General features: G+C 50.9%; 1 protein-coding gene across 6 annotated transcripts in view; it reads left to right on the forward strand.

The window, feature by feature from the left end:
- Window positions 1–12,533, forward strand: part of GRAMD1B (GRAM domain containing 1B) — an 86,262-nt gene that overhangs the window by 19,559 nt on the left and 54,170 nt on the right. The window contains exon 1 of one of the 6 annotated variants that reach the window (XM_068994937.1): window positions 169–245. The exons of 3 other annotated variants lie outside the window; for them this stretch is intronic. Coding sequence is in view for 1 of the 3 variants with exons in the window: in XM_068994935.1 (XP_068851036.1) it covers window positions 10,738–10,760 (23 nt within the window). In the remaining 2 variants the exon portion in view is untranslated. Of the gene's footprint in view, window positions 1–168; window positions 246–2,312; window positions 2,362–10,703; window positions 10,761–12,533 lie in introns of those variants that run through there. 2 more of the 6 variants (XM_068994940.1, XM_068994935.1) reach the window with 2 other exon arrangements.

Consider the following 12,533-nt stretch of genomic DNA (forward strand, 5'->3'; position numbering starts at 1 on the left):
AGAAATGCATATTCTTTTTTTCTGGAAATGAAGCCTCATGTGACTTCCCAGCTGCTGCAGCACAGAGGGAGTCCCTGCTGAGGTTTTTTTTTTCCCAGGGAAATGGAGGTGTGCCCGGGCTGGCAGATGCTGTGATGGCATCTGCTCTGCCCTGTAACGCTGCAGATCACTGCTGACTTCGGGAAGGACTCAGGATTTTACCCACCTGCCACATTTTCCCGGGGATCTGTACACCTGTAACCGAGGTGCATACCAATGAAACTCTCTCCTGCTTACATCCTGACATTCTCCGTAGCAGTTCTTTCTCTCTCCCTGTAACATTTCTAGATTTGTTTCTAATTTCCCCTCCCACTGGTTCTGTCACTAACAGGTTTTGTTTTGCATGCATTTCATAGACCCACAAAGGGTTTGTTTTGGCTTTTTTTTTGCTGCTTCCCTAACTCCTGCAGCCTTTCCCTTTTTTACCATATGGGAGAATCTGTGTGGCTGAAGTGGTGCCTCACAGGCAGCACGTGGAATTCTCTGCCTGCAGGTCATGCACCTTTCCTGGCAAATTAATCTGTCTGAGCCTCCTCAGCCCTTTGCTTGCACTGCGTGGGCACTTGAAGAAGGGAATTTTTTAGTCACTGGGAGTCGTGGAGAGGTGAGGCTGCTCTGGTGAGGGTGAAGCCACGCAGAGGATGCCCAGCTGGCTGTGAGTTGTGACTGTTTGAAGGGGCAGGTAATGCTTGGAAAAAGCAATGTTTTCTAATTTTGAAGATATCCTTTTGGAGGCAGTTATGAGCTGGAACCCCGGGCTAACACGACCATGGCTGTGGCTATTTATAGAGCCTCGAATTCCTGCCCAGAGCTCAGGCATTTCACAGTGGGCTGTTCCCTTCCGAACACTGGACTTCCTTGGGAGATGTTTCCTGTTTGCTTTTAAGTTCAGGAGCTGCTGCAACTACAGAGAGCCTCTGCTGTAGAGAGGCTGAAATGTGGAAATTCAGCTTTTCCTGAGTTGCAAAATTACAGTTCTTTAGCTCAGGATTTGCTGAAAGTCCTTCATGAAGCTGTTGTGGGTTTTTTTCCCCTCCCACACTGCTGTGAACTTGGACAAAATCACAGAAGTAGAAATGTCAGGGACATCAGTGGCTTCATGGAACAGGGATTGGGGAGCAGTTTGTCCACTGTGTGTGGAAGTGGTGTTTGTGGATCTGTGTGTGTGCACTGATGTCTTAGGAGGCTGAAATAAGTGTTGGGAAGAGGGGCTTTATGTCCCTGATAAGGTTGTATTTCATGGAATCAGGGAATGGTTTGGGACAGAAGGAACCTTAAACCCATCCAGTTCCACCCCTGCCATGGACAGGGACACCTCCCACTGTCCCAGGCTGCTCCAAGCCCCGTCCAGCCTGGCCTGGGACACTTCCAGGAATCCAGGGGCAGCCACAGCCAGGGCCTCCCCACCCTCACAGAGAAGAATTCCTTCCCAATATCCCATCTAAACCCCCTCTCTTCCCGAGGATTTGTGTATTCTGAGTACAAAGGTGCAGCGTGCCAGCTCTGGTATGTGCAAGCATGCATGAACGCGTCACGGCACAAAGGCATGGCAAAAGGGACATTTCCTGAGTGCCAAGGCAGGAGCGCTCTCTGTGCCGATGGCCCCGTTTGGGGGTGGGTCGGGTGCTGATTGCTGCCTGTTCCCAGCCTGCTGGACCCTCTGCACTTTGTTCTGTGCCATTTGTTCCCTTCCCATCCCGCACGGGCTGATGGCAGGGCTGTGAAATATTAAATATACTAACCCCCCCCCGTGGGTCTGCTCCCTGGGGATGCGTGTGTGAAACGCCTGTGCCCGGGAGAGCAGCAGCGCTGTGGTTTTGCAGAGGCTGAGCTGCCCTTCGGTGCGTTTAAATTTATTTGCCGGTCTCTGCGTGCTCCTGCTGTGCGCCTGAGCACCGGGGGATGAATAAGCACTTTCAGGCAGTGATGTTCCTCGCCCTCAGAGGCTCTTAATTTGACTGAGCTCTGCAGTGTTTTCCCTGCCTCCCTCGCAGCCAGCTTTGCTCACGTCTGCCCGGTGCCAGGGCGCTCTGGGGAGCTGCGAGCAGCGTTCCTGGGCTGGCTGGGCTGGCTCACAGGCTCCAGACTGATTTACTGGAGCAAAGTAGGCCAGGAGGACCGGCAGAGAGAAGCTGGGGGATGAATGGGGCGGCATGAAGTCACCGTGCTCCGCCAATCCGGGCAGGGCCACGCAGCTACGGATGCCTCTTGATGCTGGAGCCGAGCTCACCTTTAGCTGGTGCTTTGATGCCTCCAGCCCGAGCTGAGCGTGCACCAAAGAGTTACTAGGTCAGGCCCAGTCGTGTGTGAGTGCTCGGTGAGGTGAGTGTGCTCAGGGGGATGCAGCCGAGGAGCCTCCACCTGGCGCTCTGCTCCGCACGTGTCAGTGTCTCTGTACATGGTCTCTGGTATGGCTGTTCTGCACCATCGCTGCTTTCACCCGCCTGCCTGTCCCCCCTCACTCTTCTCTTTCCTCCCCCTCGTGTCTGAGCACTCCTGCTGTACCTGTGCACTGCCCAGAACCCACCTGCTTTTTCTCCCTTTCCTCCCGACTCCTGAAGCGCCCACTCGGGGGGTGGTGGTGGCACTGTCCCTTCCCGCAGAGTGAGAGGGAGGATGAGCAGCTCGCTGCGAGCTGGGCTGGTCCCCGGCTCCCTGCAGGAGCTCAGCCTGGAAAGGAAGCTGGGAAGAGGAGGAGGAAGAGGAGGAGGGTCCTCTCTGTCCCTCAGCGTCCTGCTCGACCCTGGGGTGGTGGCAAGGGGGGAGGAGTTGGGGGCATGGCAGCGGCTCAGGTCTTGTGCCAGGCTCCAAACGAGTTGCTAGCCTGGGGCCATCTGCTTGAGATGCTTTTTCTGCCCTTCTCTGGGGGGCAGAAGGGAGAGCTTGGGGCTAACCCCTAAGTGACTGTCATTGTTCTCATCCTCCTGTCAAGTTGTTTGCCTGTTGTTCTTCGTCCTCTTTTGACTTTCCCTTTCTCTCCCCTCCCTTCCTCCCTCCCTCCCTTCTCCCCCATGCTCTTGTTCACTGCTAGGCCAAGCAGAAAGCATGGAGACGTCTGATATGGCGACAGCAAAGGTAGGATGGAAATGCTGCCGGCCTCACTGTGCGTAAGTGGTTTCGCTTGGCACCTTCTTACTCTGTCTCTCGACCTTTTTACTGTCCCCCTTGCCCACCCTCCCTGCTGCTGGGAAAGCCAGTGCTGGGCTGAGGATGGGGTTTAACCCTGGGAGGATGTTACAGAGTGGCCACAGTCGTGAGGTTGGAGGAAATCCTGGAGTGTTGGTGCTGGAGGCGGAGGTCGAGGGTGGGAGGGAGGGAAACTGGGGGGCTTGTGGTCCCTCCATGGCATCTGAGGTGGGAACAGGGATGCTGGCAGAGCCTGCTCGGCTGCTGAATGAGGGAGTGACACTAGATGGTGCTTTAGGGGCAGCTTTCCACTCCCAGGGACGGTTGTGTGAGGAGAAATTCCTTCTGGCAGCCTCTGTTTTTTTTAAATTTTTTTTGGGGGGAAAGGATCTCGGGGGAGTGTCAAGCGAGAAAGTAATTCGAGCTTATGGATGCATCCACCCTTTTCTGGGAGGCTTTTCTGTTGCCTGTGCCACTTGCTCTCGACGGGCTGTGGGTTCTGCTTTCCTGTGGGCTGGCAGCCTGGAAATCTGGGAGTGGAGCTGGGTGGATCCAGATGGGTTCGCGAGGTGGAAGTGGCTGGGACGCCTGGGAAGCACCAGGCTGTCACCGCGGAATGGCTCAGCATCATGGCACGGTGCCTTCAGAGCCAAGGGTTTGTTTTCCTGGCCACTGAAAGACCTCTCCTTGGGATCAGAGTGGGGTTAAAGTGCAGGGAATGTGTCTGCAAAACGTGTCTGGTGCTTTATCTCACAAAGTGAGGAAGCTCAGCGTGGTTGGAGAGAGCCACGGCCCGCAAAGAGTGGGGAAGGGCATTCATCGTTATCATTCCCTGACTTTGAGGCTGCTCTGGCAGGATCCTCGAGCATGGCAACGTGGCCTGCTGTATTCCAGGGAGAAACTCCTTCCTGGGCTTAGAAATCCGTGGCAAAACCCCCCAGTGGAGCTGTTCACAGACTGAAGGGCTCATGTCTCAGCTGGAACCCAAGCTGAGTTTTCCCTGTCACATTTATTCCAGCTTCATCCTTTTCAATTCCACTTCCCAGAAGCCTAGGTGATGCTGGGGAAGGTTTTGCCCTGGGTTTTGAGTTTTTTAAGTGCTTGTCAATAAATTGTATGATGTGCTTCTGGATGAAAGTTGCTTTATAAAGGTGAACTCGCCCTCACCGTTATATTTGATGAAACCACTTCAAGCTGTAGGGCTTGAAAAAGAAAAATCCCACTGAGGATGCTGAAGGGTCTGTAGCATTTCAGTTGGACTTGTGGTGGCATTTTGGGGAACTCAGTCTTTTCTGGGTTGAAAAACAGACGTTTTCCATGACAGGAACAACAGAGTCACTTGGAAATTGTTTTTCTCTGTACCTGTTTTTTTATAGTTTTTTGTTTTAATTAAAGGGAAATGTCACCTAGAGTGTTAAAGCACCATCTTATAGTGAATGTACTGAAAAAAAATTTAATTATCTTTTTGGAGAAATGGAAAACTGAGTTGAGTTTGAACCTTCTGAAACAGATACACCTTAGGAATTAGTTATGTAGATATGCCTGGAATGTGCACAGGTTTATTTGGACTTAACCTTGGCGACTGCTGATGTTTAGTGTCCAGCTCTTTATTTAAAACCCCAGAGTTCTGTTTTCTTGGCTGACTTTGAGTCAGTAACTCCTGTTACGAGTTTGGAGCATTAAAGGGGCGCTGTTCACTTTGCTTCATTTCTGCTGGGGGTCAGTCTGGAAGAAATTCTGAGGAGGTTTAAGAGATTTGTCTTCTCATGCTGGAATGCTCCAGAAGTGGCCATGGGCTGGGATATCAGGATGTTCTCTCACAGCTGCTCTCCATTGTGTCACTCTGCTGCTTCCTTTTCTGCTGAGGCACCTTCCAGGCTGTCTCAAGAACTGGCATTTCCTGCCATGCCAGAGAATGGCCCCGTATTTAGCTCTTTAAAAAGAAATAAAGGAGAAGTGCAGTTTTAATCCATCGTTCATCCTCATCTTGGGGCTTTTCAGAGCTGTTGGTGGGCTTGGAGCACTGCTCTGGGGCACCTTGCTTTGGGACAGTGGCACGGGGCTGTGTCACCTCCAGCTTTGCTTGCCCTGCTCAAAGTGAAACCCCCGGATTGCTCCATCCCTGCTCCTTGCAGAGTGCTAGGGGGAAAGCACTTAAACTCTTGGAGAAGGGGGGGAAATCGGGTCAGTGTGGAGCTTCTTGGGAAAGCAGGGTCACTTCCCAGGTGAAATGAAGAGGATAAAATCAGTGAGTTCCTTTCACCCCCTTGATGCCATGAAGATTTTTGCCTTTTCTTTTATACCCCTGTTATACCTTTTTACAACTTCTGTATTCTCAGTGCTTTTTCCCTACATTCTTGGACTTGTTTGTCAAGCTGGGAGACTCAACATTTTAGAAGCTTCGTAGCCAGGGATCAGTGTGCCCCAGAGCCCAAGGTCCTCTCCAGAACACATTCTGTAAACCAAGATAGAACCATCCAGGGAAGGCTCCTTGGGGAGGGGGGCTCACTTGAGCCTCTCATTGGGGAATCTTTGATAGATCTGCTAATTAGTAACACCTATAATGTTATACCCGATGTTGGGGAGGGGGACACAGAGACTCAGCAGGGTGCATCTCGATGCACATGACCTGGACGTGTGCACCTAAAGATCCTTAAAATAAATCCCAAGGTAAAATCCCTTTTCCCCTTCTAACCGTGTGTGACTCTTGATTTTAAGACCAGGAAAGGCATCACCCTGGCCCTGCAAGGTTCTGCTTCTCTGCCCTGCAAACACATGCACGGAAATCCTCCGAATTTCAGGGTGTTGTGGGAGATGTTCAAGGTGATTTGCTTGTTCCATCTTGAGGGAAATGTGTTCTTCTCCTCAGCTGTAAGGGGACAATGAGTGAAGGCAGCCGAGGTGCCTTTTTACAGCATCACAGAGATTTTGGGAGATGATTTCCTTGGCTTTTAGCAGGTGGTGCTGGGCTGGGATTGCTTGGAGAAGTGGCTGTGAGGGGAGAAGGACAGAACAGCTGTGTGTGAATAAAATAGTGCTAAATATTAAACATTATTGCACGACCTGTACTTTCTGTGGTTGCCTCTGTGCTTCCAGCTTTCCCCCAGGCCCTGACTGGGGCGGTGGCAAAATCATGTGCTAAAATTGCCTTTTTTTTCCCCAACACCAAGCCCTAATTCCTGTCCCTTTGTGCAGATGTTCCTGCCTCCAGAGGCCATGGAAAGCCCTGTTTTATCTGGACAGCAGCATCCAGTATTTCTTTCATCCAAGTAGGGGGTCAGGGAAAAAAAAAAATCAACTCAGTTTTTGTGTATTCCAGACCTAACTTTTAAAATTCATGAGGCCTTGACAGTTTGTACTCACAGGTCAGGAAAACATCCGGTCTTTTTTTCCAACCTTTTTTTTTTTTTTTTTTTCTGCTCCTGATCTCCACATTTTTCTTCAGTTTGAGAAAGTTCTGCCTGGTTTTTGCTTTGTTGCTGTTTTTAGTGTTTTTAGTGTGTGTGCTGCTGCTTGACTTCCTCCTCCCGACTGCTGGTGGAAGCAACCAGGAGAGCCCCAAGGGAGGTTTTATTAATGGAATTCTTGATCTGGACCAGGAATGCTCAAAATGTCACTGGCACTAGGCCAGGATCCAAATTATCTTAATTCTTTTTGAAGTTTATGAGAATTTTTTCCTGGGAGAAAGGACAGGGATGAGGCAGGACAACACAACCACGTGAACTTGTCTTATTATTACTTATTGTTTGTGTTTAGTAAATTATGCAGCTAATTAAAAAATGAGCTTCCCTTCCCCAAACATCCCAAATGGTATTCCAATAAAATCATTGGATTCACAGCCTTTATGGCTAGAGGGGAAAACCTCTGGTCTAACATCCTGTATGAAAGGTGGCTGTTGGTGAAAATATGTATTTATGGCTCTTTGAGGGCACCTGCACATGTTTCAGAGCTGCTGTTCAACTCAGTTATTAGGTTTATTTTCACAGAACATCAAAACAAACTCTAAGGAAACCCAGTGTTTACCCTTTAATGACTATTTTTAATTATTCGCATGGAAAAAAGAATTTTTACCAAAATACCAATGGCTTGGGAAAGCTCCTTTGAGTGCAAAACGAGATCATGGAATAGATTTGCCATAAAACAATACATCAGTGATGCTTTTTACAGCCATTTTCTGAATCACAACCTGCAGTTCCACACAGGAGTGAGAAGCCAGGGATTTTTAGGGCTTCCCTCTCCAAAACAGAGGCCAGAAATGGGTTTGGACCCCTCCAGCCACAGCTCTGACTGGTTTTCTTCCATTTTCCCCTTTAGTGGGATGGAGTAGGTAGATCATTAATCAGGAATTCAACTTGCATGTGACTGATAGGTATTCTTAGCACTGAGGAGGTGGCTGTGCATAGCCCAGCCCTGCTTTTGAAATTTTAATATCTTTTTTTTTTTTTTTTTCCCCTTTTCCCCACTGGAATAGTTACGTGCAGAGGATGAGGGGAAAAGGGAAGGGCTTGTCCATGCAGCTGGCACAGCTGGATCAGCCAGGATGTGGGACTGGGGTTGGGAATACCTGTGTGGGGGTGACCCACAGTCCCACCAAGGCTCCTGCTGGGAGGATTTTGGCCAGCACGTTGCAGAGGTGGCCAGCCAAGCATTTAAACACCTTCCAAGCGATCACTTTCCTTTGATAATTTCCCCAGCCCCTCACTTATTTGGATAGGAAAAAAAAAAACCAGAAAAAGTGCATGACTGCTTATCTCTTAATACCTTTCTTGCCTGAGCTTTGATTTCCCAACATGTGACTCTGCAGCATTAGTCTGTCCTAGATTTGCCAAGCTTGCAGGTCTCCTGACCCATTTTACAGCATTTGTGATTTGCCTCCCTCCTTGACAACCTGCAGGCCACAGTTGAAAAGCTGCTCGTGGAGAAAAGCCCAGCCCAAAGCCCGGCCCAAGCTGGTGTAAATTGGACTTAAGAAGGGCTGAGTGTGGGATTACGTGGGGTGAGATTTGAAGGTGTTTTTTCCATGCTGTTTGGCATGTGGAAAGGCCTGTGCCCAACTCTGTGGTTAAATTACTGCTTTTTGTCTAGAAATAAACGAAAAAATGCATTGCAAAGTTCTTGTTGGAGCAAATTCCCAAAGCAAGGATTTGGGATCTCCCCACCTGCCCTGGGGCTCTCCTGCAGAACTCCCCATTTCAGTGTTACTTCCCCAACTTCTCAAACTTCAGCCCAAGATCCTTTTCAATTTCACCTGCCCTGGAATGATCCAAGCCCTCCAAAAGTGACTTTTCTGCTGAATTCAGAACTGGAACTTCGCTGCTGTTCCTCTCTTCAGGGTTTGGGAGAATCAGAAAAAAGATCTTTGTTGTTCTTAGGCACAGAGGGAGAAGCAAAGAGCCACATTTGTTACTTTCCAAAGGGGATGTGGGGATCAGAATCCCAATGTTTCCTGGGACAAATGTCACTGAAAGCTTTGCAAACCAGGACAGAGCTGTGGAACTGCCCCAAGCACCCCCCTGTCCCCTGAGAGGTGAACAGAACGAAGGGGGGGGATTTTACAGGGCAAGGTTTTCGTGTCAGTCCACTCGTAATTATCTGCAGCCCTGGGCATGGGGGTGTGAGTGCAAAGAAAATGACAAAATGCCATTAAAAGCCCTTCAAGAGAGTAGAATCTTTATTTACACACAGCTGCCTGCTCTCTTTCCTCTACCACCCCTAAAACTGAAGAATTCCTGCAGGATTTATCGTCCAGAGTGTTCCTATCCCAAACTAAGTCCCTTCAGAGCTCTCTGTGTGGAGTAAGAATGTGGATATCCATCCCTGGACACGCCCAGGCTTCACTTTTTGAAGTAATTTAAGAAGAAATAATTAAATTACACTTTATTTGAAACACACTGCCCCATTCCCTACCAACCTGCGTGCAGGAGCAGCAGGCTGTGCTCGGATCCTGTGAGACGAACAGAAGAATTCCAGGGAAAAGCCTCGTGTATTGCAGGAAGTGGGGGTGGTAATGCAATAATTGACACTTTTCCCCTCAGGCCAGGCCTTGCCCTGTGGGTGGGGGGTGCAGGGGCTCTCTGGTGCTGCTGTGAGGGGCAGAGCTCTGGTCCTGCTCTGATAAGAGATGGTTCAACAACGGCTCCAGTGTTCCCCGACTGCCAGAGCTGCCAGGGGGTGTCACGAGATTAGATCCCCCTCCCTCAGCTCCAGAGCAGGGACTTGGCCCCTGCCTCGCTGAAGGTTTTGGTTTTCCATTAGGAAATTCGGCTTTCCATTAGGAAATTCAGTTTTCCTTTGGTTTCTGTAGTGGTTGTTCCTCTGTTGGGAGGAGGGGTGGGTTAATCCATCCCCCTGCACAGCCCTCAGGTGAGGGGGACTCTGTTCCCTTCAGGAAGATGCAGAGGGGATCTTTGTCAGGAGCTGTGGTGGTAGGACAAGGAGAAATGGGTACAAATTCAAGGAGGGGAAATTCAGGTTATGTGTCCCAGCATCCAGAGCATCACCAGAGATGGAATTCTCTTTTCTGGCCTGAGCAATCAGCTCATCCCTGCTCTGGGATATTCAGGGAGTTGGAGTGGTGGTTTGGCAAATCCCCCCACAAGCATCAACTACCAAATATTGCAGCACTGGGGGAGGAAGGAGAGTACTGGGGCTTGCTCTGCCTCTTCCTCCAGCTCCCCTATGTGGAGAGGACCCTGTGCTTGAGGAGAAAAGCAGACAAACCTCTTGCTGCAGAAAAAGGCCAAGGGTGCACAACCCATGTGTGTGAGGGGCCTTCCAAACTCCCCTCTATTCTTGCTGGCCCCAGAAATTGATTTCACAAGTGGGGAAGTATGGCCAGGGCTGAGGGGAGTCTGCAAGGGAGACGGAGAGGGACTTTTACAAGAGCATGGAGTGGCAGGGCAAGGGGGGATGGCTTCACACCGACAGAGAGGAGGGTTAGATTAGCTAATAGGAAATATTCTTTACTGTGAGGGCCGCGAGGCCCCGGAACAGAGAAGTTGTGGCTGCCTCATCCCTGGAAGCGTCCACGCCAAAACGGTCCGTCAGGAGCCATCCCTGCCCTTGGCACGGGGGTTGGGACGAGCTGCCCCTTTAGTGCCCATTCCCACCACCCCGCGGCTCCGTGCCTGCCCCAGAGCCGCGGGCGGGGACGCCTCGGGCCGGGAGGGGCTGCGGGCGCTGCTGCGGGGCCGGCGGAGCGGGGCCGGGGCCGGGCGCTGTCGCGGCGAGCGGGGCCGGCAGCGCGGGTGCCATGGCACGCTGCGGTCCCGCCGCTGCTGCACATGCTCAGCACGGAGCTCGGCACAGAGCACGGAGCCGGCTCAGCCCCTGGCGCTGCTGCTGCTGCTGCTGCTGCTGCTGCTGCTGCTGCTGCGGGGAGCCCTGCGCGCCTCGCCGCGGCTCCGGGGGCGCGGGGGGCGGCCGTGCCCCGGCACGGGGGGCTCGGCGCATGGGGCTCGGCGCTCCCCGCGGGACGCTCGCCGGCCGCGGCTGCTCCAATATGTGCTGGGACCTCTGGAGCTGTCAGTGGGCAGACAAGGACACGGGCAGCGGATTATCGTGGCTGTACTAATGAAAGGGTTCAAGCTCGCCTGGTAAGCGCACGGTGGGGAGATGGGGGTGGGGGGGGTGGGGGGGGGAAGGAGGGGGATGCCGTGGCCCCCTCCCCGGAATGGGAAAAAGGGATGAGCTCCTCCAAGTTGCCGGCGCTGCCGCTGCGGCATCGCCGGGGGGAACCTGGGTGCGGGATGCGGCTGCGAGGGAGGTACCGGGAGAGGCTCCGGCGATGGATGCGGCGCTGGGCCGCTGCTGTCCGGGCATCGCCGCATCAGCGCGGTGATGCCCTGAGCCTCCCTGGGCTCCGGCTGCATCTCCCTCCCCTGCTCCGCTGCCAGGCTGTGCATGAACCGCATCACCTGGGCTCGGGGGCTCCTTGATCGCACAGGAAAATAAGCACGGGCAGTTTTTTGCCGAAGAGAGGTGGGGGGCAGAAAAGTGTTTTGGATGCTGCGTGCGTGGAATAGCTCGTGCTCGGCTTGTCCTTTAAATAGCGGCTTTTGGGGATGCACCTCGCCGGTGTGGTGCTGTAAGAACATATTCGAGGGAACCGAGAGCTTCCAGCAAGGTACCCAAGTGCTCATTAATTCTTTCGTCGTTCCTGGGTGTTTTGGGGGAGAACTCGCCAGGTTTGGCTAAGTGGGCAGTGAAAGAAAACATTGTGTGGGTGAAAGGCAATTAACAAAGCTCTGTGTGTGTGTGTCTAAAGTGTTCGTACGTAGATATTTTGTTGGTGAAGTTTGTATTTTACAGGGGTAGGTAAATATATGTATATGTAGAAGAGGATACAATTATTTATCTATATATACAATGTAATATAAACTTGACCACCAAAGGCTTACATAGAATCCTGGGTATATCAAAACTATTTAAAATTTCCAATAGGTCAAAACCACTTAGTTGGAATAAAGAGTCTTTGAATTATGATGATGAAATTGATTTAGCCAGAACTTTATCAGATGGGAACAGTTCCGCAGTTAACAGTGGAATGTGACTTCGTAATTTGGGTTGAAGTGGATGACAAGAGCAATGGGAAAGCCTGTTTCTTTTCCTTAATCCTTTCTTTTTTTCTGGAATGAAAAAGGAAGTAATCATAGAAATAACAGCCTCCCTCTCAAGTGCGCTGGTTTGCATCAGGATGAATGTGGTGCTTTGAGAGCCTCGCCTGTAAAGTGTGAGAAAACAGCAAAGTTATTTTGCATTTGTTACTTTACTTATTGTTGCTATTTTAATTTTATTTTTTTTTCTGTGTGAAAAATAAAAGCACTACAGTATAGCACTAGGAAGCATCTTGTACTGGGCCCCAGGGGACAGACCCGAGCCAGGGATGACTCAATAGGTCATCTCTTTTTCTAATTTCTCTAATTCTGTCCTTTATTTAATTACACTGAGAGCCTTTGAATTTTCCCTGTGTGTACATGGCTATGTCTCACACAGACTGTACAAATGGTATGGATATTAGCATTTGGAAATATTACATGATTGCTTTCTTTTTTTCTTTTTTTTTTTTTTTAAATGGAAAAAAGCCCCTCTCTCGCAGGGCTCTGCTGCCTGCCGTGCTGTGCAGTTGGGCTGAGGAGTTGCATAATAGCCCAGCGTACTACCAGGAGAGCACAGCATGTGCTGGGAACGCTGGGATGGTGTGGATCTGCAGTGACATGGCCACTGCTGCATCCCTGTCCCTGCCTCCCCACCAGCCCAGCACGGGAGGTCTGTTCATCGTGGAACTGGGCAGTTTTTAGTTCCCACTTCGTCGTCACAGCGTTTCCGACAGCTCACGTTGGAGCATCCTGGTGATTTTGTCAGGCCGG

The sequence above is a fragment of the Aphelocoma coerulescens genome, chromosome 24 (assembly GCF_041296385.1).
Source record: "Aphelocoma coerulescens isolate FSJ_1873_10779 chromosome 24, UR_Acoe_1.0, whole genome shotgun sequence".
Taxonomy (NCBI): domain Eukaryota; kingdom Metazoa; phylum Chordata; class Aves; order Passeriformes; family Corvidae; genus Aphelocoma; species Aphelocoma coerulescens.